At 40.0% G+C, this 26,630-nt stretch overlaps 2 protein-coding genes across 6 annotated transcripts in view; one reads left to right on the top strand and one right to left on the bottom strand.

Annotated features, from left to right (window-relative positions):
• The window catches only part of RAVER2 (ribonucleoprotein, PTB binding 2), a 61,151-nt gene extending 41,254 nt beyond the window's left edge, over positions 1–19,897 (top strand). For 2 of the 3 annotated variants that reach the window (XM_084636323.1, XM_084636322.1), the window contains exons 7-15: positions 4,807–4,911; positions 5,113–5,224; positions 8,461–8,634; positions 10,162–10,427; positions 14,054–14,165; positions 14,696–14,841; positions 15,497–15,586; positions 16,271–16,396; positions 17,406–19,895. In XM_084636323.1, coding sequence (XP_084492449.1) covers positions 4,807–4,911; positions 5,113–5,224; positions 8,461–8,634; positions 10,162–10,427; positions 14,054–14,165; positions 14,696–14,841; positions 15,497–15,586; positions 16,271–16,396; positions 17,406–17,537 — 1,263 coding nt within the window. In that variant the 3' untranslated portion in view covers positions 17,538–19,895. Of the gene's footprint in view, positions 1–4,806; positions 4,912–5,112; positions 5,225–8,460; positions 8,635–10,161; positions 10,428–14,053; positions 14,166–14,695; positions 14,842–15,496; positions 15,587–16,270; positions 16,397–17,405 lie in introns of all 3 variants that reach the window. The other variant, XM_084636324.1, reaches the window with a different exon arrangement.
• Positions 19,898–19,956: 59 nt separating this feature from the next.
• Positions 19,957–26,630, bottom strand: part of JAK1 (Janus kinase 1) — a gene marked incomplete at its 5' end in the record, with an annotated part of 110,096 nt that continues 103,422 nt past the window's right edge. For all 3 annotated transcript variants that reach the window (XM_084637583.1, XM_084637584.1, XM_084637585.1), the window contains 7 exons: positions 19,957–21,563; positions 22,445–22,555; positions 23,070–23,187; positions 23,843–24,015; positions 24,928–25,052; positions 25,732–25,924; positions 26,473–26,567. In XM_084637583.1, coding sequence (XP_084493709.1) covers positions 21,462–21,563; positions 22,445–22,555; positions 23,070–23,187; positions 23,843–24,015; positions 24,928–25,052; positions 25,732–25,924; positions 26,473–26,567 — 917 coding nt within the window. In that variant the 3' untranslated portion in view covers positions 19,957–21,461. The remainder of the gene's footprint in view (positions 21,564–22,444; positions 22,556–23,069; positions 23,188–23,842; positions 24,016–24,927; positions 25,053–25,731; positions 25,925–26,472; positions 26,568–26,630) is intronic.

Genomic DNA, 26,630 nt, shown 5'->3' with positions numbered 1-26,630 from the left:
ATTTTCGTTTTTAGCTAAAAATAAACCAAAACTGTGTATTACTGAAGTATTCTCAGAGTTTTTGTGGTGTATTATAAGGCTCCTATGACTTCCAAACCACTTTGAGCCCAACACTAGTAAAAGGAGATATTCTGGAAGCTCATATAAAGAATCCAAAGTTCATAGGGGTATCTTGTAAGGAGATTTGGGATGAATCTACCCCCTAACTCAGGGACAAGGGCTGGGCTGGAGTAGCAGCTTTTGTCCACAGTCAGTACTCCCTTTGCACCAATCTATTGGGTCACCAAGCCACCCAGTTTCCACTTCTGCTTACCACATCAGGACTACTGTAGGGGCGTCCACAGTGTGGATTCTGCCAAGAAGTGAATTTTACCCTTAGGAAATATGGGTGGGGTTTTCAAAAGTACCTAGAGAAGTTAGAAAGCTCTAATACCATTGATTTTTAAATGAGACTTTTGCTCCTTACTCTATTCAGTACTTTAGAAATTCCTACTCGAAATTAAAAAAAAAGTATTTATTCGTTACTATTTCTACTATACTTTTAAGATCATAGAATATCAGCGTTGGAAGGGATCTCAGGAGGTCATCTAGTATAACCCCCTGCTTAAAGCAGGACTAATCCCCAATTTTTGCCCCAGATTCTGAAATGGCCCCCTTAAGGATTGAACTCAGAACCCTGGGTTTAGCAGGCCAAAGCTCAAACCACTGAGCTATCCTTTCACACTTTCCCTGCCCCCCAAGATCTATAGCTCCATGTCTGTTAAGAGAGATCGAACTAAAATAGGACAAAAAGAAAAGGAGGACTTGTGGCACCTTAGAGACTAACCAATTTATTAGAGCATAAGCTTTCGTGAGCTACAGCTCACTTCCTCAGATGCATATCGTGGAGACTGCAGCAGGCTTTATATATACACAGAGAATATGAAACAATACCTATTCCCACCCCACTGTCCTGCTGGTAATAGCTTATCTAAAGTGATTTCCAGCACAAATCCAGGTTTTCTCACCCTCCACCCCCCACACAAATTCACTCTCCTGCTGGTGATAGCCCATCCAAAGTGACAACTCTTTACACAATGTGCATGACAATCAAGCTGGGCTATTTCCTGCATAAATCCAGGTTCTCACATCCCCCCACCCCCATACACACACAAACTCACTCTCCTGCTGGTAATAGCTCATCCAAACTGACCACTCTTCAAGTTAAAATCCAAGTTAAACCAGAACATCTGGGGGGGGGTAGCCTGTTTCCTCTTGTTTTTTCCTACCCCCCCCCCCCAGATGTTCTGGTTTAACTTGGATTTTAACTTGAAGAGTGGTCAGTTTGGATGAGCTATTACCAGCAGGAGAGTGAGTTTGTGTGTGTATGGGGGTGGGGGGATGTGAGAACCTGGATTTATGCAGGAAATAGCCCAGCTTGATTGTCATGCACATTGTGTAAAGAGTTGTCACTTTGGATGGGCTATCACCAGCAGGAGAGTGAATTTGTGGGGGGGGGTGGAGGGTGAGAAAACCTGGATTTGTGCTGGAAATCACTTTAGATAAGCTATTACCAGCAGGACAGTGGGGTGGGAATAGGTATTGTTTCATATTCTCTGTGTATATATAAAGCCTGCTGCAGTCTCCACGATATGCATCTGAGGAAGTGAGCTGTAGCTCACGAAAGCTTATGCTCTAATAAATTGGTTAGTCTCTAAGGTGCCACAAGTCCTCCTTTTCTTTTTGCGAATACAGACTAACACGGCTGCTACTCTGAAACCTAAAATAGGACAGATTTTCTTCACAGTAAAGGCACCTTGCTTTCTCTCATTTTTCTATTATGAGTTATCTAGAGGCGTGTATTCCTTTCAGATGTTAGGTATGTTGTTTAGATCTGCAGTGCACCATAGAATGAAACACATTAGCTGCATGTTGTAAAGTTTATTGAACACAAAGAGTGTTATTTGCTTACATTTTTAAAATATATATATGACATTTTCCTCGGATATATTTAGTTACTGCAGCTCTTTCTATGGTCTTGTAGATTTTGGGCTTCTTTGGAAGGCAACATGAATGCTTTTTAATCACAATTGGAAGGAAGCATATTGTACACAGTTGCAGTGTGACTGATGATGATCCACTGCTTTTTGGCTTAAGTATACTACAGCTAAACAAGTGAGTGCTATCGCATTGGATAGACTCATGCATTTAATATTCTTTTATGCTCCTGCTTTTAATTAGTCACTAAACCTGACCCAGTAAGCTGAATTTACTGACAGTAATTTAATTATCTAGGTTCCTTTCATTGGCACTTGTGTACCCTTATTCTGTAATGTATCTTTTTGGGGTACTCTTCAATGCCAGAGAATCTGGTCACTATTTCTTTCTTGGAATTCAGTGTTATCATGTACAGGAAAAGAAGCTGTGTTACTTTCTAGTTTTTTGTTAGTTTGACAAAAGAACAGTGGTTCAGCTTATTTCTATATTCCTTCCTGCATATGTTGTTTTTGCTGCATGGAATTGACAGTTCAAGATTTTGTTAAATGATACATTGAGAGGAATTGCTTTTTAAAAATATGATGCCAAAACATTGCTCTTAGAATAATTAAATTATAGATAATTAGGAGGACATGACAGATGAGAATTTGAACAGTTGTTTGGATGAATCACTGAATAATTTTTTTTAACTTAGCTACTCTTGGTATTTCTTAATGATAGACATTCTGTGCCACCATAACACATTTTGAACATTTAGAGTTATGTGTTAACTGAATGGTCTGACGGATCTCCCTGTGATTAATCCAGAGAGTCTGTTTTGAAGATTCAGCCAAACAATTTTTTCTACTTTGAATTCCTAAAAGTTTGTCGTTTAATCAATACTTTTTCTTTCTTGATGTAACTCAGAAAACACAATAAAATTATAAAAAATAAAGATGTACTGGCAACATTAGGCACAGGTCATTTCTACTGGAGATGCTTAGGGCAGCTGTGTGGACTCAATACACAAACGTATTGATGCAGTTAATCCAGATTTGGCCCCATATTTGGTGGAATTCTGTTTTTGAATCTAAAATCTAATTTGCAGGTTTTAAGAGATCCCTTGTTTTGTGTGCTGATATTATAGTAAATAATTTCCAAAACACAAAGGACTGTTCTGTAACATGAATGTCTGTGTCCTACTTGTTTAGTTCCGAAGGAATCTGCAACCCTGCCACACTGGGACACAAACTGTGCTGGCTACAAATGTCTGGAAACATATGTGAGGCAGAGTTCTGGCAGAGCCATAAAGCATGCAAGTCCCTACTTGCTGTGCTCAGCTGCTTCTTCAGTTTTCAGTCATTAATGGTGATCTGTCCGGCGTAGGGAATTTCAAAAAGTGAGCAAGACTGTACTCACACAGTGAAGAATTTTGATTCCATATTTCTAGTCTTGCCTTATAGAATGTGTTCTTTAAGTACCAGAGTGCTACAGAAAAAGATTTATTGAGACCTGGAGCAAACATATGATTTGGCTGGCAAATCATGTTCAAGAACCTCTGCCAGTGCAATCTTGCTCTACAAGAATGATGTTTGACTAAATGTTTTCAAGCATTCATGTAGTTAGTACAAATTATAGCAGGGGTTCTCAAACTTTTGTACTGGTGACCCCTTTCACATAGCAAGCCTCTGAGTGTGACCTCCCCCCCTTATAAATTAAAAACACTTTTTTATATATTTAACACCATTATAAATGCTGGAAGCAAAGTGGGGTTTGGGGTGGAGACTGACAGTTCACGACCTCCCTGTGTAGTAACCTCACAACCCCCTGAGGGGTCCCGACTCCCAGTTTGAGAACCCCTGAATTATAGCATGGTTTGATGCTCCAGTGTGGACAGACATTTCTTTTAAACCATCATAGGATCCAAAAACCATACTGTAGAATATCTCCAAGGCAAAGTTCTAGTATGGCATCTCAACATGGTTTAAGTGTCTTGATTGTGGGTGCAAACCGTGTTACAGCAATGTTTTAGTGTAACTGTGCATGAAAAGAGAAAAGGAGTACTTGTGGCACCTTAGAGACTAACCAATTTATTTGAGCATAAGCTTTCGTGAGCTACAGCTCACTTCATCGGATGCATCCGATGAAGTGAGCTGTAGCTCACGAAAGCTTATGCTCCAATAAATTGGTTAGTCTCTAAGGTGCCACAAGTACTCCTTTTCTTTTTGCGAATACAGACTAACACGGCTGTTACTCTGAAACCTGTGCATGAAAACCATTTAAAAAAACATTACGAGCCACAGTGTGAACATAGCCTAAATAACTAGCCACGTTATGAATGTTCTGGGAATAGTGCTCTCTGTAGGATACTTACCAATGAGTAAGGGAAGAATCGTATGTGTGTAGGTATCCTTTCCTGAAGGTAGCATTAATGTTTAGAGACTGTAAAGCAGTATATAATAGCCCCTAACTATCCCAACATAACCTAATAAAGCAGTGAGATGTTTGGAGCAGACATTATGTAAGAAATAAAAACATTGTAAAGCACAATACAATAAACTACACTTATCCTCTAAAAAGCACCCAGAAAATCAAACTGGAGGAAAGGAAAGATAAAAGGAATTCAGAATCTTCTGGAAGCTTTGATTGCAAATGAAGCAAGGATTTGGTTTTGTGGAGGAGAAGTCACTGACTTCGGATAAACATAGATATGGAAAGTCATTCCTCTTTGTCATGTTTATTCATAAGCTAATTGTAAAGTATCTGGCCTATAGCACATCAGTTGGAATTCTTGCAACAAGTGTTGTAATTTTTTGTATTTTTTAACTAATTCTTGTGTCAATTTGGCAGAATTCTGTTCTGGGGAATACATCTAATTTACTGCTGCAGAACCTCTCACACCTACAACTGGCACAGAAGCAACTAATTAAAATTGAGAATATTCAAACTAACAGTGTAAGTTCATCATTTTAACTTCAGTTATCAACCTGTATACCTTTTATTCACTATTTTCTAAAACAAATAGGACTTTTTTAGAGTCTTAAAACTTTAAGCATCTAGCATATGTGGAAGAGATTAACTGTATGTGAAAGCCTGTGGAATAGCTAAGGAAAGATAACTGTAGTCATTTACAATACTACTTGTTCTTCTTTATAGAAACCCGGTTTACTTGGAGAGCCTCCACCAATGTTACTTCAGACAGTATTGGGAACAGGGCCAATACCATCAGTGAGTGCAGACCTGGGAAACCATGGAGAAGCGCATACATGTAAATGACATTTTGCTTCATACTGTACCAGCAGAAATGTCCAGTTTGAAAATATGCAGCTGACTCACTCCTACTTTTTTAACAAAAGTGATAATCAATAGCTTTAACCTTATCGCCACAGAATAAGGAAGCCACCAAGCCTAACGACAATGTGAAATACAGGAGCATTTAACAAAAGAATTATGTTGATTATTGCTGTGTTGATTGGTTTGCACTGGCTGCTTTCGCTACCTGGCACAAATTCAGAGGCTTCCCAGTTACACAAACTTAAATATTTTATGAAAAAAGCAGCAATGCAAACAACGGGCATATGTTCATTTAGCTTCTAAAGCATACATAAATGAGGATTCTGGCACAGACATCTTGGTTTCATTGCCTTCTCTTCCAGAAGATTCCCATATTTTTGTTTTCTGTGGTCTGTATTTGCCAGGCATGTACTTGAGTATCTAAATCTCCAGCAGACCACTGTCTGCTCATGTTAGTTTTTCAGACTTAAACATCAAAATCCAAACAAATTCAGAATAGTTAGCATGGTATCATATATCCCACACACACTTGCTTACATCTTGGTGTCTGTTCAGGCTGACCATGAAGTTTATCACTTAAGTCAAACAGGTATATAACTGAAAGAAGCCAAGAGTAAGCAGAATAGAAAAATGTAAACAGAAATGGGCCACATATTCCAAGGAGAGGCTAAACATGAACAGACTTGCTGATTGACCCCTTTGTGCTAGGAATGAGGTTTTCCTGATGTGAGCCAAATTTTTAACAGCAGCCTCTAAAATCATGGACACATTTTCTCATGACCACATTATTTTAATTATCCCAAATAGAGTAGTTAGGTATCTACTCTATTCGTGTGAAATGACTCTAAGAGCTAACGCTAGGTGCTTTAACATTTAATATAAGACAGTCTCATCTTCCTGTGTTGAGTGAAATTAGCACACTATCAACACACTCCTATTGCAACTCTTAAGTATTAGATAAACCCGCAGCAATATATTTGGCTAGGGTTCTGAATTTGCTTTAATTGCTTAAGGTTATTTGGCATGCTGTTTCTTTCCTGAAGTTCTCAGTTTCTGAAAGGAGCCCTGTTTTCATTTTAGTGTTTTATTTTCTTACTGGTGTTCTTGGATATGTGAATGGGATTAGATTTTATCCGCTTTTCTTTGCTTATGCCCATATACCCTATCTGATGCAATGTACTAGATGTGTTAAAAAGGGCATTTGCTTTACTTTATATTACTTTGGTTTTCAATACTTGTAACCTCTCTTAGTCCGTGCCTTTTAGTCCTACAGTTAACTTTATTCCATTTTAAGGGTGTCTACTTTTAATATGCTTGTAGACCTGGACATTTTGATTTTGGAGAAATCAAATAACTTGATTTTACTGATATTCCTTGTTTTTAATTAATTTTCCTAATGTCTTGTCTCTTCACATGAGGACAGAAGTAGGTTTTTAGTATTCATTCCTGTAGGTTCCCACCTGATACGTCTCAACATCACAAAGCTTCTCTTACAAGTAGCTGTTCTGCTGAAATCAGCTGTGAATCCAGCCCAACAGAATCCTATTAGGTTTTAACTGGAGTTGAGTAAAAGTCTATCACATGGAATTTTATAAACTTCTAAAGAGTCTAAAGTTGTGGACATTACATCTTGATGCAAAAGGAGTTAGTGCTTAAATTGGGAGAGGTAGTTCAATGGCATCAAGGAGTTTAAAGGCTTTGTGAAGACTAATGCTGTTCATTACATATAAATCTATGTATTAGGATAAGCCTAGAGTTACTACTTGGCATTCTGGAGACGTGCATTTGATTTCACTTCCCAGACTGTGAATACTGTAAAGCGAGGGTACTCTGTCCCTTGTCAGGAAGGAGGGTGGGGAGTGTGCTTTGATAAATCATTAGAGATTCCTGCAGCCAGCAAAGTGCTAGTGGATGTGGGAAGGTTGTTCCATGTAGTTCTCAGCCGCAAGGAGGATGGTTCTGATGTGGAGCCTTGAAATGTAAACTGAGGAAAAATGGAATGGGATGATATAGGTGTTAAGATTCTATAAATCCCCAGTCCCCTGCTGCCCTAGTAGAGTGAAAGAAGAGAAGGAAAACTTGTAACCTACACACCTCATTTGGAACCGGAAATACACAATCAGGCAAAAGCAGAGACAAAAAAAAATTTTAAAAAAAGGCAAATACATTACAGTACTGTGATAAACGGAAACTACTAAAAAATTAAAGGGAAAGCTTAAGAAAAGATTTGAGAAGGCAAGGAAACTGTTTCTGTGCTGGTTTCATTTAAATTAAGATGGTTAAAAGCAGCATTTTTCTTCTGCATGTTAACATTTGAAATCTGCATTAAGTCTATGTTCAGTTGTAAACTTTAGAAAAAACAACCATATTGTTTTGTTCAGAGTTACGAACAACTTACATTCCCGAGGTGTTCGTAACTCTGAGGTTCTACTGTATATACAGGTTAATTATGACTATAAACATAATTAGCAGCTTTGCCTTTTAATGGAATTTTATTTCTCTACCTTTTTTAAGGAAGGCATCAAGAAGATGAGTTGTTAGCATTAGTGATTCTTTTCTTCATAGTGGTATAATAAATTTTTCTTGCTTCTGAAATTTTTTTGTAACCAGAAAACTGTCAAAATAATTCTCTTGAGACAGATAATTTCAAAAACTACACATCTGCATTTTATGGGTCTATTATAGATAGATCCTGCTCTTGCAGAATATAGTGGGGTTAGTGGAGGATAGCCCAGCCCCTGATCTAGTACAGCTTGGCTTTAGAGACCCTTGTCTCCTGTGAGAAGTGCCAGCTGTTGCTCACTTTATTTTTTGTAAGAGGGTGCTTCCAGCAATCCAGTGCTTTGTGATACTATGTTGCAGTTTGCTTCAGTCCTAGCTCAGAAGGCAAAGTGCCAGCTACTAAATCACTAACTCCACTTCCTGAGGCATGTATGTGTTTATTGGCAGAATCTCTCACACAGATATGTATGGACCTGGCCTACCTCTGCTTCACTTGAGAACTCATGGGATTGCAGTGCAAAGTTGGTATATCAGTAGGTTTTTTCAAAAAAGGTTTCAGATGGAGCATATGCTGAGGAATCCTGCAGGACTGGCTATTGGATTTGTTCTGTATTGCTTGTGCATAATGTTTCTTATGTGTAACTGTACCTTCAGGCCTTGGTAGCAGTCTGATTTTGTAATCCTTGTGCACAATGTGCTGTACAACAGGTGTTCCCCCTGAAGTGTTCAGTGTGCACACCATGGCTTCTCAGCAGCTAGCCAATAGAAGCAGAAGGTTAACCAAACATCTTCCCTATTCCTGGATGATGAAAAAATTGAGCGGGGATTATCCATTGGGATCAGATGGGCAAGGTCTACACAATCAGTTCCATAGAATTGTAGGTGAGTGGCCATTGGGGAATCTTGGTCCTGCCTGTCTTCTTCATTGTTTCTGTCCTGAATGTGATAAAACATGGCTTGTGTTTACCTGCCTGAGATGCCCCTTTCATAATACTTGAGCAAATAGCACAGGCCTCTTAAGGAAACCCTTGTAAATTGCTATTTGCCGCTACGATCAGCCTTGTGGTAGCATTTTACCACTTTTCCTCCCTCTTGATTCCAACACTTGACCACGGAATTACATGCAGTGCCTTGAGAATCCAGATAGCAGCTCTTAAATGTTTGAGCTCTGAGTGGACTATTTGGTAGGACTTCTTTCATGGATTATTTCTATATATTTAAAATAAACTGTCCTGTGGCCCCCTAGAGCCTTAATCTGGTGCATTCAGGGTTCTGACTCTTGTGCATCTGTCCTCCATCTTTCTTTGGGTTTTGGCACAAAGGGTTTCTCATTTCATAGATTTACATGTGGCAGGTGAGTGGGTGCTATCCTCTTGGTATTTCATCATATTGATGATTTGCAAAAGTTTCTGTAGAATTTCCTGCTTAAACTAGTGTCTTCTTTCCTCTGTCTCATGCCTCACTTCTCTTCTGCTGTTCACATGGAGCAGAATACATTGTGGCATTTTTTTGAATATTTTCAGAATGCTAATACTTGCAAAGATATTACCAGTTTTTAGGAAGATTGGAACCACTTTTTTTATTCAGGATCTGGCTTTTTAGATTTGTTATTCCAAGGCGTATAGATTCCTCTAGTTGAGGAGCTCTGCAAACAGTTTGTTTGTGCTCACTTCATTAAGCATTAGAGGTTTACTGTCCAAGCGTTGATGGATGAGACTTTTGGTTGCAAATTCCTTGGCACAGTGATGCCTTAAGAAGTCTGTGGAAAGATTAGAGATGACTCTGGTTAGTACAACTTTTTATGTTCCACCCAGTTTGTTTTTGGGACTACTAACAGCCCCATGCTCTGCATTGATGGCACCCGAGTCTTCTTAAATAAATGATTTCAGACACCTTACCTCATTTTACAGTATTCCTAGACAAGGCTTGAATAATACACTCACCAGTGGTAAGTAGAAGAGTTTTCCTGGGGCGCAGTGACACCTAGGCCACCAATTTCTGCAGCATTTAAGCCTTCATTTAATAAAAAAAGAGTTTCTAGCCCTTCAGGTTGTGAAGAAAACCTTCCTAGTGTGAACTGATGCTGTGCTGTTTTCCTGAGCCCCCAGACAGGTCACTCAGGGGCCACTGCTGCTGCTGTTCATAGCTTTCTTGAATAGCAGAAAACAAATGAACCAGACCTTGGTCAGTTTCACTTACTAGCCTAGCAGATATTTAGAATAAAAATAGCATTAAATACAGTTTCAGTTTTCTGTTCTAGCTTTGGTTTTAAATTAAGCTCTAGGTTTTTATTACTGCAGCATTCCTGATTTCTCAATGTTTTTGTCGCCACTTAATAAAAATCACAAGCAAAATGTTCAGATAAATTTTGTCTAACAGAAAGGTTTCTCCATTTATGGTTGACTGCAGCATCTAATGTGACTCCAAATCAAACAACGGCAGCAACAGGGATGGGCATCTTGCCATTCTTTCCAAATCAGCCTGTTGTTGGACAAGCTGTGCCAGGGCAAAATAATACTCAGGATAAACAATCAACTACAGTGGGACTGTCAGAAGGAGCTGGCTCAGGGTCGCAGGCTTATCTTCAGAGCTTAACAAATTTTACTGCTGGAGGCTTGCGCACAGAACATCCCCAACAGCAAAGCCAGCCAAAAAGCACTGATACAAGTTCAGGGGTAAGAAAAACTGGACATAGATTTTGCATTCCCGTACTTATGCCCCCTTTTTTGTTGTTGTTCTTCCAGTTACAAGTTATTTCAAAAAGCAAATGCAGTTATTTCCATTATAATATTTACTGAATCATAGAATGATTTATAAAGCATTTTAAGGTCATTTGGATTTTGAATTAGAGGAAGGAAGAATTAATGTCTTTTGATTGTCAAAATGAATTAACAAAGAGGAATCTTTTATCCTATTGTACTATTCTCATGTACATGCCTCTTTATATGTAATGATGAAATTATTTTAGCTGCAGGAAATGCCCTTTTTGGACTGTAAAAATTGAACTCATGTTGGAATTCAGTGACTGTAAACTAGAACAGCACCTCTGGGTCAGGATGCCAAAGTGTGTGTGTGTGTTTCTAATCTGCATCCTCTTAAAACACGATTGGCATTTCCTTAACATCAGGTCAGGTTTAGTATTTATTCTTTCAAAGCGTGTGGATGCAGAAGAAAAAATTAAAGCTGAATTGAAATGCTTTATTAAAAACTGTTTGAGATTCCCAGCCATTAACTGGATTCTATACATGTATTTACTTAAAAACATTTGGCATTTTTTTCAGAAAACTTGAAATCTCTTAGATTATTATGTTTTGATTTAAATTTTCTTGGTTTCCTGAAGCAGTTGAGATTATTAGCACCTAAGCAGTGTCTGCGGCTGCATTCTATTTTCAGCATTTATTTAATATGTAATTATTTTAATTTTTAAATCCATGTTAGTGTAATGATTTGGGATTTTAAACAGATTTTTTTTTTATATTTTAATCAGCATTTCCATCACCTTTTCATACAGATAAAAAAGGAAAATAAACTTTTAAAACTCCAGAGAATCTAGTATTCTAAAAATGAATCTGCAGGTTATCTTTGGAGGTTTTGAATCCCATACTTTTGGACAGCCTTTCTGGCAGAGATCTTAATAAAGTTACTTCCTTTTCTGCATCAGTTGATACAGGGGCAAGTTTTCTAAGGCAAATGCATTAGTAGCACATTCCAGATTTGTACATTTTTAACAGAATGGATTTAGAATAAAATTATATAAAAATCACACTGGGCTACATATTTCAAGCAATTTATGTGTTCTCCCGTTTGAAATCAGTGCATCCATACTCTGGAATGGCTGCTCAGTGGTCTCTGTGAAATTGAGATAGTGTTGTATTCAGTCCAGTTCCCAGTGGACAGGTATCACAAAACTCCTAATAGTATGGCACTAACTCAGGGGTGGGCAAACTTTTTGGCCTGAGGGCCACATCAGGTTTCCAAAATTGTATGGAGGGCCAGTTAGGGGAAGCCAGGCGTGGACTGGCCCCTGACCCTCATCCAACCCCGCCATTCCCTGATGGGCCCCCTGCCCCATCCACCACTCCCTGTGCCCTGACTGCCCCCTGCCGCCCCATCCAACCCTTCCTCTCATTCCTGACTGCCCCCGCAGGACCCCTGCCCCCCATTCAACCCCCTTGTTCCCAGCCGTCTGACTGACCCGACCCCTATCCACACCCCTGACCTCCCCCCCCGAACTCCCCTGCCCTCTATCCAACCGCCCCCGCCCCCTTACCGCGCTGCCTGGAGCACCGGTGGCTGGCAATGCTACAGTCGAGCTGCCCAGCTGGAGCCAGCCATGCTGCCGGGCTCTGCAGCTGCGCTGCTCCAGGAGCTCGCAGCCCCACTGCCCAGAGCATTGTACCAGTAGCGCAGTGAGCTGAGGCTGCTGGGGAGGGGGAACAGCAGGGGAGGGGCCTGGGACTAGCCTCCCGGGCCAGGAGCTCAGGGGCAGGAGGGTCCCACGGGTCATAGTTCGCCCACCTCTGCACTAACTGGTTCCCCCCGTAGTCAGTGTCAACTGAACCCAAGGTTTGAATGGGCCTGGAGACTGAACCACCTCCTGATTCACGGAGGTAGAAACCCTTCTCGGAATAGGGCTCAGCTACAGTGGTAGTGTGAGGTGGGACTCATGCCTTACCGTGTTTTGACTAAAGAGAGAATTTCAGTTTCCCAGGCTGCCATTCTGGCACGTCTCATGAGCATTACATTCCTTTTTAGAAATATGCAAATTCATTTGCATTTTTCATTATGATTTTAAATATCAAGGGCAACAAATTGCCCTTATTTGAATAAACTCACTCCTTGGTATTAGTACTAGAAAAAGTCAACTTCCAACCCAAATGGCTGTACCAACTGTGATTACTAGGGGAATTAGGAACCTGAATTGTACATTAACAGTGAAGAGATTACACCCAGTGCTGAAAAGAAGGTAAAAATCCTCTGAAATTTATGGCCCAAATGATCTGTTGGTGTGATGCCATTGAGATCTTATGCGCACAGAAAATTTGATTTGCCCTCTACGTCGGATACTTGGTCCATCTCTGTGGAATCTCACTCAGCATTCTGATGGGCCTGTAAAAGAGATGATTTTCAGTTCCCCTCTGTTACAGTTTGAGGGGTGACATATGTCTCAGCATAGACCAGTTCCTATGTGTTTATTGATATTAATAGTAAGTGCTTCTGCATCACTGTTATGACTTACAAGGAGACCCATCTCTCAAAAGTAGGGAGAAAAATGTTTTTTTGGCAGATGTTGGGGGTGGTGTATTTTGACATGCGTTTTAAATGTTGCTAGAATCTATGTGGGATTAGCTAACTAACTTGCCACCTGCACACATCACTCTATTTTGGGTATATTTTTATGCTGTAAATCAACAAATTAAATGAGGGTTGGGCTAGTGGAGTGTTCACTAGCGTGCTAAGAATAGCTGTGTAGATGTTGTCCTCCCTCCCTAACCTCCCACCAGACTTGAGCCGCAGTGTCTACACAGCACACTAGTGAGAGCCCTGCTAGCCCGAGTCTGCGGAGCCAGGCTAGGAGCTCACTCCGGAATGCAGCGTGGACATACCCTTAGGGGGGGCCCTTGGGCAGGCAGGCTGCCTCTGGAGCTCCTGCTCTCCTCCATAACTTGTCCCAGTTACGGACTTAGCACCACAGAGAGGCAAAAACTATCAGAATAGACTCAGTCCATCACAGTTCCAGGAGCCCACGCACCTCTGCTGGTTTGGGGGAGTGAGTGAGTCCTGGGGTCTCAGACCCACTCCCAATTATTTTCCGCTTTAACGTAAGTACGGCTAGTGCTGATAAGCAGCTTGCTCAAAAGGCATTTTACATTAGTACATCACAGAAAATTCTACCTCCCTAAGCCAGAGTTCATCAGTCCTTGGTTTGCCAGAGGCTTGAGTTGAAGCTAATCTTCCGTCGCATACTTACTGTGAGCTTTATTAATCTGATGGCTTTTAGTGAGGTTTTAAATATACTCAGGAAAACTAAGTTTGCAATTCCTCCCCCCATCCCCTTCCCTGCTGGTCTAAAGAGACACTTGGCTGACAAACTCCTTGGCAAGAAAAAGTATCTGTAATCTGAGCTGTCTGTTCAGATGATTCGGTTCAGGATTGATTTGGAGATACTCTGCTGTAAAACCTATGAAATCTGCAAGTTTTTAAAGTCATGTAGAGACAAGCACCTGTCATTGCTTTGGTTTTACTTATGACTTGAGTGATAGCTGAAAAGTGGAATGAATGTTATCTAACATTTTTACAGATTCCCTCAAAAAAACAGACCTCACTCCTGGGAGAACCACCCAAAGAAATCCGTCTTAGTACCAATCCCTACTTGAATTTGGCAAGCGTGTTGCGGGGTGTGTGTCTTTCAGGTAAGCAGCCATTCAGCACATGCTTGTCTAACAGCTTGTGATTTGATTTAAAGCTTTCTAGAGCAACGTGTGGTAAGTTGTTTCTCTGCTTACTAAATGATCTCAACGCCGACAGCATTTGTCATTAATAAAACCTAGGATTCTCTCTTTCAAAGAACTTGCACTGAGAAGAAAAGTAAATTGATATAAGCGATCCTCATCACTAATTTTCTAGTTGAAAAAAATACAGTTTATATGCGTACTTATCTGTAAAGAGATATTATATCCTGCAGTATTTCTAATGCAAATGTACAGAGTTAGCATGTTTGTTCAGAGTTCATGTACATTCTAGAAACTATTTTCTATCAAACATAAGACCTTTTATATTTTGGGCTAGATTTTGATTGCAGTTAAATGTGTAAATCTGGAGTAATAAATTTCAGGTCTGTGACAATGTTCTGGGCTTACACAAGTGTATCCAAGATCAAAGTGTGCCCCTTAATGGTTGGACAGCTTGTATAAACTGAATGTATTCGTTTTGTTTTGAGCAGCAGTTGCCAGCAAAGCAACTAGTACACAGCAGCAGACTGGACTTTCAAGCAACATAGTGGATGCTGCAGTCTCTCAGGGAACTACATCACAACATGCAATGGAAAACTACTTTAATTACTCTCAACCGTATGGGGATTATACACAGGTATGTTAGCTAACAATACTTTCCTTCCTGTAATGGGGTGCTTGGTATATTTGTATTGACTTTATTACTTCTAGATAGCTGAAGTTATGCCGTAGTTGCATGTGGTTGTTTTGTGTTCTACTTGGAGTAAGGCCTGTTGTAAAGACATCCCATAGCTCTGTGAAGATGGTGGAGTTACTTGGCTCAATGGTACTGTAAATTATAGAGCATTTTGATCACTTTTTATGTCGTTAATAAACAGGATATTCTCACTCGGGTCCTGGTGTCAATTTAGAGGACAAGTGCAGAATGAAGTCTTTTTCACGAACTATAAGATAAACAAATTCCAAACCAATGAATCAAGTTATTTAATGTGTAATTGGGCATCACAAACATATACCATACTAGATGAGGTTCAGACATATAATTGTTCTATATCTTCTGGGTGAGTAGAAGACTTTGGTGTGGTCAATCGGACACCTATCACATAATCACTTAAAACATATATTTAACTGTTTTGTTGGATTTTTATGATTGGTTTTAAATCTGTTTTTGTGTCTTGGAGAGCTTTTGTCTTTAATTAAATCTAGTGCCCTGTGAAGGTCATGGGAAGTTGCTATAAAGTAAAATCACCATAGCAGGCAGATGAAGTGAAGAAGTTTTTTCTCATTTATAGGAGGCTGTCCAGCAGTGGTATCAGCATTATGCTCAGGCATACAACACTACTCAAGCAAGAGTAGGTGAATTTGAAAATGAAGCTTCGGAGGTAAAAGTAAAATGATTTTCCTTCACATCTCCGTTGACTTCTTCTCTCCTTTAGCATGAGGATGCTACTATGTGCTTCAGCACTACTGTAAACAGAAAGGACCAGATCATGTGGGCAAAATAGTGCTGCAGAGTCACCGTGTGGATCCCAAACACACAATCATTGGTATTCCCTAAGTTTTCCTGTAACTAGGCTCCTACAACCTAAAGTTTTCACCATGTGCTATAAAATAGACCAGGAGTGCATTAAAAACTACCCTACATTGTAGCGTTCAAACAGTATAAGTGAACAAGAGATTATCATGTTTTTTCCCGCTAAGGTATTATCCGAGAGCGATTTAGCGCTCAGATTGTTATAGATCCCCAGTGGGTGCTGCAATGCAAATGGGAGGCAAAACCTAAAAAATACAAAACCAAATTTCCCTTTTTTTTTTTTTTTTTTAAAGGATTATGTGCCTCAAGATTTTTTTAATGTTCCTACATCAGACTCAATGAGAGAGAAAAATTGCTATAGGCCTGAGCTGTTTCTGAATTGAAAATTCTTTCCTTTAGAAACTTGGCTTGACTCCGGTATTTCCGTATCTGTCCACTGATCATCACTGTAGTCAAATAAGAGTAATTACTTAAAAATAAAGAGTTTTTTGTTTTGACCTTTGGTTTATCATGGATCCTCTTCTCCATTTAGGAACCTGCTAGATCTTATGGAGACTACAATACATATTTGCAGGTTATGCCTTCATATTACACTGGAGCCCAGGGATCATACCAGCCAGGCAGCTTTCAGCTTACTCCACAGAATCCATTAAATAAGGTGAGAGGAGAAGCTAAGAGTGATTTCCGACAGGGCCAAATCTAGATGCAGGTGGTAGCATGCCTTGTTGGTCTCTTGCTGCCACCAAGTGGCTAAAAGATCATTAGGACTTTTGAAGGTATAAATGAGTATTGTGCCAACTGCAAAATTGTTTGGTAAACTAGGGCAAACATGAACCTTGTGGCATCTACCAAGCCAATTTTCTATTTATAGCTTGATTAGGAAAGTCCTGGGGTAGCCCTGGCTTTGTGCAGAATCAAATCAAGATGCTGGTGGTAGCACTTGTTTGGCAAGAACTGGCTGAGATGTACCTTGTAACAAAGATAGCCAAGGGCTACGCATGTTGCTGTGTGTTGTGCACATAATAACGAATTTCACTTTCAAGTTCCCAGACACAGGGCTGGAAACTCTCTCATTAGGTTCCATCCAGATAGAGTTATCAGAGCCCAGAGAGGAAAGAAATCGTTCAGGTGTCTGAGATAACAGCTGCTTTTCAATCTCCTTTTTTCTAGTTATAGGAGAAAAACTGCTAGGTGCAGCTGGTGTTAGACAGCTTGCTCCAAAGCTTGTATTAATGGCACGTTCCACAGAAGGCAGTCAGAGACCATTCCTTGGGCATGGACTAAACAAATACACAGTGTACCTGAGCACCCAGAGACCTGTCTGAAACCTGGCATCAGATGATTGAGTAACCTGTTGCCCGAAATATTATTTCCACACCCAAGCCCTGCACTGCATTTTTTTCAGCATCTGTAAAGCACATTTCAGAGCTGAATTTCAAAGAGACCACAGCCTGAGAGAGGTGCATACAAATAAAATAATGAAAGAGATCAGGATAGACTGGGATATTAGCACTTAGTAACAATGATTAGAACTTCTAGACTAAATAGCTAATGTCGTTCGTGCGTACTATAAAACACCTCAACTTGGAACACTTTATAAACACAAATGATACTGTTTTCTCTGATCGCTTAGTTTGGATTGTCACTCACTTTCTTCTTTCGCACAGGTGGCACCAGTAAGAAGTGAAAAGCGAAGTTCTTCACGCCTCATTTCTTCCCCAGAAGCTGGCCCAGCTGAATATAATGGCCAGCACACTCAGGGTGCAGAATGCTATCTTAAAAAAAAGCGTGTTTACTGAGATCCAATCAACCAATCCTGCCTTAAAGCCAACAGATGACTTTTTTGTACCTCTGTATTTATTACTGCCTTAACTTCATACCAATCCATCTTTATATAGGGTGATAAATTCCTAAAAGGAACAATTCAGGCAAAATTTCCAAATAAATTATATGTAGCAATAAAGACAACTAGTTGGACATTTTTCGCTCATTATTTGCCTTGTTAAATAATACAATGGTGTCTCCCTTAATACATGATCTTACAGTAACTTGTCAGAATTGACAATGATTGTCTTAAACCTGCAAAGAAGTTTCCTTTGGTGATTGTCGATCATGTGTCAGTCAAAAGCAATGAAAATAGTGGCAAGGGAGACTTTTCCCTTAGATGAGGAAGGTGAGATTGTCTTAATCATAATTTTTTTATAAACTCTTAAAAGTGTGCTTTTCAGTTTTATGTTTTCCAGAGTTGAGCCTTCTGCACTTACAGCCTTTACATTTTAAAAAACTTACTCCAAAACATTGGAGAGACACCAGATGTATTAACATAGAGCCCATGAGCTTTACAGTAAATGTTTTGTTAAAAATAAAGTTTGTTATATTGTGAGCCTACCAGCATCAATCTAGAGTACATAGGCACTAGTTAGAACAAAGGTGTATCCTTAGCTATTAATATTCTTTCCCAAGAGGTGGTTATCATTTTTATGTGCAATTTTACTCTTTGTGAATGAATCTGTTTCTGCCCTACTCTGCTTCTGAAATCTGTAAAATACTAGGTCTTGCTAAGTATTGGATTTGAACTGGTGTGAGAGTGTCTCCCAAAAACTAAAATGCAAAAGCCACCCTCCACTAGGTGATGAAAATTCAATGTGCAGGAACAGTAAAACCAACTAAAATAATTTCAACTACTTTTAAGCAGATCAGTATAAAAGTTGCTCAAAAAGAAGCTAAAAATTTAACTGCCAGTTTTGTTTTCACTAATTTCTGGGTTGTTCAGACAGTAGAGGAGGAAATGCTGTCCAACCCCACTACACCTGTCCTAGTTTAGTTTTGTTAATCCCACTTTCCTATTTTTAACCTTCACTCTACTCTGGCTCCAGGTGTCAAACTTACTTTTACAATTTGCTTCAGCTATCCCAACTGGTCATTTGGGGCCCAAAGGTCTGAATGCCCTCGATTCCCATTGACTGCAGGAGTAGGCCTTTATTATGTATTCTTTTGCATCAAATAGTCCTCTTTAGACCGGACTAATCTCTACTCACTCAGCTCTCATTGGCATTTATGAGTATGGTGTATATGATATAACACAGAGGCACCTGGGTTTATTATTTACACCTAGTGTGTGTGTGTGTGTGTGTATATATACATACACACATCCCTTTTGAACCCCTCCTTTCAAAAGTTTTTCATTGTAGACTCCTTCTGTCCCCATGAACATTTCCCACTTTCTCGTTCCTGCTACCCCCCCCCCCTTTCTTTTTTTTATAGAGGGTCATTTTCTCCAAGGAATTACCTCTCTTGCAGTACAGTAACTAGTACTGTACTCAGTCTCTGCCAGCCAGAACTGGAATAGTCTTTTGCCTTTGCCTAGTGCTTTTCTTTCTCCCTGACTTGTGCACTGGGCTGAGAGGTCCATTCAGAAACTTCCAAAGCTTTTTTTTCTCTGACTGTTCCTTTATCTTACATTTGATTTACCAGCTCCAAGTCCTATCACCAAATCGCCTTAACATTTTTGTATCTGCAGTGGTAAAAATCCATGTTTTCATTACTAATATTTATATAAGTTAAATTATGAATAAGACACTTGCAACTGACCATGTGAATTAACTTTCTTATAATCCCTTTGCAACTCAATGTTTCCATCTTTGACTAAACTGCAATAATCGTGTAATTGATGTATGTAGTGCTCCAGCCATGTAATGGCTGTAAATTTAATTTAGTCTCTTTATAGAATTCCCAGGTTATCTTTTAAAGTTTATCATGTTTAAAGTTTACTGATTTTTTTTTTAAATGTCTTGAATAAACTCAAAGTTTTTCACAGTAGCTCAGTCAGGACTGTTTTAGAAAACACAGTTGCTTTGTTATGTAGATGCTCTGCACGTCCACCTTAAAACAGCAGAATAGCAATGTATTTGATATGTATAATCTAACAAAACCAATCGTTCTCATATGTATTGATTGGTGTCAAATTCACCTGTAGTATTTTGTTTAAACTATTGTATCTGCAACTTTTCAAAACTGTTACCCTTTTCAACAAAATAAATTACTGCTCCATTTACAGTGGAATTTGTGTGAAAGGACAAAATCTCCAGCCTACTCTCACTCAGTGGAAGCCATTGTAATGTATCATTTTACACAAGTGTGCGATAGCAAAGTTTCAAATTTATCTTCCCTAAAAAAGTAAAGCTTTGCACAGTGTAATTTATAATTAACACACACAAGTGAAGAAAAAAAAATCTTTATTAATTTGTATAAAGAGTAACAAAGTGCATATAGATTCTACTCAGGTTCATAAGTAAAGTACAGAAATAAAAGATAATACTGTAAAAATGAATCCTACCTGTTTGGGGTTCAGTAATACTTTAATGTGTAAAGACATTTTCAGTTATTGCTGACACTAAATAAATGTGCCCTCTAAGCATTTTAATAATCCAGGTTTGGGGGAGACAATATTGCCTAAATTCCAGGGAGAGGATCAGCAAAAGGTTGCTAGTTTGAATAATCTACCATCAATAAAAGCTTGCCCAATTCACATAATATGACTTCAGTACCCTTGATTCAACTTCAAAATCTGTTTATGGTCATAGAACTCAAGCAGACCCAGTCTGGTTAATTGTATATATGATAATTGCATAATTTGGCAGTCTGCATATCAAATTGGGATCCAAAATCTGTTTCTAATGCAATAAGAATATATTAATACTCATTTAATTTTTGTTCCTCATGTTTTTTTAAACAGGTGTTAATAAATGCAATGGAGTGCAGGACAGAAAAATATCTGGCCCAAAAAAACATAGCTTCCAGGAAAATCCTCATTGTGATGGCACAATCAATCCGCAAAAATATTACTCTAACTTTAAACTTTACAGTCCTTCATTCGTGTACGTCAAAGATAACCTACACATCAATGGAGAATGCAGTTGAGAGAGTGCTTCCCGTGGCTCATTACAGTAATGGCCTGACCTACACATTTCGGGGTGTTTGTTAAGAAAATAAGATGTTTAATTTCCCTTCCTTGTGTCCCCATGCTGCAGCTCTCCTACATATCATAGAATAACTGTAATTGTAAATATAAAAATGGTGTAAAGTACTTAGCTTAGGGGTTTTTTTGTTTTGTTTTAGTAAAAGTAAAAAAAGCTGTAGTAAGAAACTGGGTTTCTGCAATGAAATGCAAAATCATAAAAGTTGGTAAATGGTCTTTTTGGAATATTTACATGTATATATGCAGCTCAAGATGGCCTTTTTTGCCCAGTCCACTTTTTTTAAAAATCTCCTTACCACTTTCCTAAAAATTAATTTCCTATTTGAAAAGCAGTTTAAATTGCCATGGAAAGTTCTGCTCAATCTTCTGAGTTAGTTATTCAGGAAAATCATGCTAGTTGCAGAACACTTGTTTAATGTGCTTCATCTGTTGACGTGCCCTGGGGGCCGTCATAAATTCCCTTTCTTGACACAGTTCTTTCCAATTTGGGTTAGTTCAGTATAATCTAAGTGATGGATGGGTTGATCAATGAACCTTTTCTAATCAGTAATACTCTAACAAGAGCAAAGTGCTTAAAGATTTTCTGCTAGGGAATTTAAATATTTTGATCCCAAAAAAGGAAATCACTGGAAAAGCAAACCCTTAAACACGTATTAGCATAGCCAGACTACAGTAGTTAAAGTAAAAGGACCTGGGTATTTATATCTGACATACATTTAAAGCACTGACCATACAAAAATGCTAATTATAATTTATTTATAAGTGCTTCAAATCCTTGAATAAGATTTTGAAAGGTCGTCCGGTCAGCTGGATTGTATATCCAACATTTCCTCATCAGCTGGTCCACCTAGCAACGAGAAAAAAAAATTTTAAAGGGTGAATTACTGGTAGACTGTTCATTTTCTCAATAAAGGGCCAGCTCCTCAGCTGCTGTGAACTGGAATAGCTCCACTAAAGGCAACAGAGCCATGTGGATTTACACTAGCTGATGATCTGAGCCAAAGTGAGCTTCCATTACATTTTTAAATCAAAGGTATTGGTCCATCTGGGGTGAGAGAGAGAGTGTCAGGCCCATTAGTTATGAGAATAGGGAGAAACAACACCACCACCTTTACTTACAGCATTACAGGCTCTTTGCTGTACATAACGAGTGAGCCGTAAAGTATTAGAGTGTAACATCAGCTTAGTGAATGGGATCACAGGTGCCTCGGGCCAAGTGACTAAAAGCCTGATCCACCTCCCACTAAAATCAATAGGAAGCATCCAAACGACTTCCGTGGGAGTTGGCTCAGGAACTAATCACCAGCGCCTTAAAAGGAAAAGGAGCTGTCCCTTAGCACAAGTGGTAGAGTCCTCTGGTGAATGGGGTGTCTACCGAGGGTTGTGAGTTCAATCCTTGAAGAGGCCATCTAGGGATCTGGGCCAAAAATTGGGGATTGGTCCTGCTTCAAGTAGGGGGTTGGACTAGATGACCTTCTGAGGTCCCTTCTAACCCTAACCTTCTATGAACACAGCCTCAGTGTGGTACACATGCACCGGCTCTATACTTCAGAAATCAAAGGACTATATAACGAATTAGATGGGACTCAGACCTTAAAGAGATTTTTGTTTCTGTGGAGGTGTCAGACTTGGGAATCTCATTAGGAAAATTTTTTTCAACATAATGCTTCAGAAAACTTGAGAAGAAAAGTTTGCTTGTATACATTTGGCTATCAATCTAGTTTATACCTCTTCTGGGGTGTTTGGTGGCCGAGGCAAGCGTTTTCCTTCTCCTAATACACGTACAAGCCGCGTTACTGTCATCTGGCCTTGAGTTGGGCCAATCATTTTCAAAAACTCCTGTAACAAGGAAAAGCCACGTGGATCTTTATTTATAATTCTTGCCAAATGAAATCATAACAGTTAAACTTGACATGAGAAATACTTAATCTCAAAATGAAGACTAATTATAAACCCGTATTCATACCATAGCATGCAGTATTCTCATTTCTTTCCCATCCCATCATGAGAGTACAAGAAGCACAATTTTTTAAACATGGCTTCCTTAATGAGACACCGAACACCTGCGTGTAGATACTCAAATTTGTTCTTAAGCAAAAATGATGGTTTGAGCATCCAGATGCAAGAGTCCATGTTTGAAAAGAGCACTCCGGACCTTTTGTTTCCATAAGCTAGAGAAATTCATTCTACCTCTTCACTGATTTTGAGTAAGCTGTAAGGTAATGATTCAGATGTGTCTTTTTCAACAAAGCTCACGTTGCTGTTTTTCAAAAGATATTTATGGGCAGAATTAGTGCTGAATTACAATTCAGTCGCTGATGTTGAAGTAACATTTCCTTTCACAACCACTCACCGCCATTGGACTAGACTCTGCATCACAGTACGTCAGTAGTTCGTACAGCGTCACTCCAAATGACCAGACATCTGAAGCAATGTAAAACTTGCTCTGAAGCAGACATTCCGGAGCATACCTACGGACGTAACATGGCACTGTTAAATTTCAGTAAGGGCTGCCCAAATCACTCAATACATACACTCCTGTTGTAAAAGGTGAAATTGGTGGCTTAACCCGCATGCATTTAAAATAAGTTGTCTACAGTAACATTTGTGTGGAATACAGGAACATGTGAGTATATAAAAGGAATTATACACACACACCCACTGAGCTCCTCTCTCTTGTCACAAGGCTTGAGCTGCTACACAAGCAACCAAAATATACCATCCAGGTCAAAACCCTTATGCAGCACATCAGTATAAGAACGGCCATACTGGGTCAGACCAAAGGTCCTTCTAGCCCAGTATCCTGTCTTCCAGCAGGGGCCAATGCCAGGTGCTTCAGAGGGAATGAACAGAACAGGTAATCATCAAGTGATCCATCCCGTCGCCCATTCCCAGCTTCTGCCATATAAGCCAAATAAGATATTAAAAAGAAATATAAAGGGTAATCATTCAATATAAGAGGGGTAGATGGCAATATGGAATTTGTGTGTGTGGTTTAGTTAACTTTGGAAAACATGACTTATCGAAACAGAAAAACAGTTCCAGAAAGCGTTCGTCTCCTGGAGCAGGTTAAATGACTACATTACACAGACTATTTAATGAAGCTGAGTTGTAGTATCCCATTACCAAAACACAGGACTGTCGAGATCGTCTTTGACCGTGTAGTACTCCTTATTGGTTTCAATTACTTTGGTGAGGCCAAAGTCCCCAATCTTCACTCTGTTCTCACTTTCAACAAGGACATTTCTTGCTGCTAAATCCCGGTGAACATACTGACGAGAGCCCAAATAATCCATTCCCTGAAGAGGGAGAAAAAGCCGGTTACACTAACGCCCCAAGTGTTCAGGTCTATGTTGCTTTCCCCACCTCCTTTCACAAATCAGCTCCCCAGCTTCTCTTCTACCTCACTCACTATTCACACCATCATCTCTACTCGTGGCTCTTCTTTCTCCCCTCTCCTCCATTTTGTCAGTCTGTCCTCAGCTGCTGCTCCTTCTAAACTCTGCCCTTGGGTGGCCTGATCTGCTTTTCTGGCCTCTGCTCAGTCTCATACCTAGCTGTCTTTCCAGCATCTATTCCACAATGACCCACTGATTTCAAATTTAGATGCATTTAAAATGGTATCTAATCCTGCAGCCTACTCCACCGTTCTCCCACGCTCACAACCTGGCTGTCACCTCCCCTCCTCACGTTCCTAACACACTCTTCCACTCCTGCTGATGTTGTGACATCATTCCACTTGCTCCCTCATTTTCTGTATCAAGTGCACACTCCTTGTCCTAGCTTCCGAGATCCAGCACAGCTCTCCTCTTGCCTACTGCTTGGTTCTTGTTTCCAGCTCTTCTGAGCTCTGGCCATGGTCCCCCTCCTGAATGCTCCCTTTTGTCCTGCCACGTCTACGTTTAGCAACTTTTCACTCCCATCCTCTTTGCTGGAGCTGCCGCCAGCTTTTCTGCGTGCCGACCATCCTTTCCTCCCTCCTTCAAAACCACTGGTTTTCCATGAGCTCACGCCGCAGCGGCTCTCCACACTGGTAACTACGCTATCCCCATTAGGTTTCAGCTGCTGGACACAGGGTAAGAGACATAAGTAATGCAAACCCCCTAGGAGCAGGGACCTTGTCCACGTACACCACTCCCCCTCCCCCCTTTTCAAGTACTTACAAATTAAACAGACATTGTGCTGCTGAAAGACTCCATTTCCAGGCTTACCTTGCAGATCTGAACTGCATATCTTAGCTGATGTTTCAGAGTGATTTTGCTCTTATTTCGTGGGAGATATTCCTTTAGGCTCCCAGAAGGAAGAAACTCCATTATGAGTTTAATCCCACTTCCTCCTGCAAACATAGTAAGAATGCTCATTTCACCATAGCTTTAACTCCAACATTCATCCTCCCACGCTTGCTCAACAGTTACCACCTTAGTGGCATCTAACATACTGGGGTTTTTTCCTATACTTGGAAGTATTTATATTCATGGCTGTATTGCCCCCAAGGCTCCAATCAGTGTCAGCAACACCCATGGTGCTGGGTGCTGCATGAATGGGTCAGAAGACAGAGATCCTACTTCACAAGGCAGATAACTGTGGCTCCCAACCAAATACTGACGTGTTAAAATAGCGGTCATGGTGACAGCTGAAGAATGCAGACATGTTTAATGAGACAGAGCCACACAAAGGATTTAATGTAAATATGACCTTATGGGCACCACAATTGCTTTGATATGAGGAATAGTTATGATTATGTCTGTGCTTCCTTAATAAATGCTCTATTTACCACGGGATTGTAATTGAGCCATAGTTAATTGTCCTACACACACATTTTTCGTGAGGGGGCAGCCAGTGTGGCCACTTTAAAGTTCTGAGTGCATAAAAAGGGAAGGGGAGAAACTTCAGAGAGATTTTAACTCCTACACCAAGAAGAAAAAAATCTAAGTTCATATCCAGAGTAAGTTTTTATGCTGAACCTTAGAAGGAAAAATCTTATATTTTTAATCTTCTTCTACTTGAAAATTTACCATCTTCTATGCAAATTCCCTTGTATTTCACAATGTTTTCGTGATAAAGATTCCTCAAGATTTCGATTTCTTTCTTCAGATCAGCGATATGATTCCCACCACTCTCAGGTTTCAGGGACTTTACTGCCACCTGCTCTCCTGTATTATCACCCTCTGGATCGTACCTGCAGAGTTCAACCTTGCCAAAGTGACCCTAATTTTAAAAGAAAAAAGGAAACCATTTTGGACTGTGATCACTAGCCAGATAATGCTTAGTGCAATACTTCAGGCATTTACAATTCAGTTTTTCTCATCATGCTACAGAAACGGTACATCAAAAAGAGACAGACTGGTGATGCTGCTCCTCTGGGTAACATATTACCAGTGAATTCTGATCACCCTGGGCTAGATTTTGCCCCAAATCCGTGTGTGGAGTGCACCTTCCATGTTTGGCTCTGTCCTTTTTATCCTGAAGGGGTTAGCCTAGATGCCTGTACCCACGCTATCCCTGTCTCTGTGCAGTGGAGGCACCTGTAAATCATCCCCTTCCCCACTCCTCCAGCAGCCCTACAAGCAATTTGCTTAAAAGTGCACACCACCTCTTCTTCCACAAAGACTCCTCTGCACTGAGAGAATTCCTTGGTTGGCAGGCAGCGGGGGCGCCCAAAGGAGCCATGCTGCCAGGGAGCGGTGTCAGCGAGAGAAGGCTCAGTCATATGTCTGCTTCTTCATGTCATGGCCTAAACACGCCACTCTACTTACCTCCCCCAAATCTCGGATTCTTTTCAAAAATCGTTTTTCAAAGAGAGTGGGATCGACCTCTGCGAAAGGCTTCTTCTCAGAGATAATATCAGGATCTAACATGGAAAACAGCATCAACACAGTCCAAGTTAGACAGGCTCCCAGAGTCCCCTTATTCC

The sequence above is a fragment of the Lepidochelys olivacea genome (assembly GCF_965140295.1).
Source record: "Lepidochelys olivacea isolate rLepOli2 genome assembly, chromosome: 8".
NCBI lineage: Eukaryota > Metazoa > Chordata > Testudines > Cheloniidae > Lepidochelys > Lepidochelys olivacea.
The sequence above is the reverse complement of the archived record's forward strand: the minus strand, read 5'-3'. Positions and strand labels throughout refer to the sequence as shown.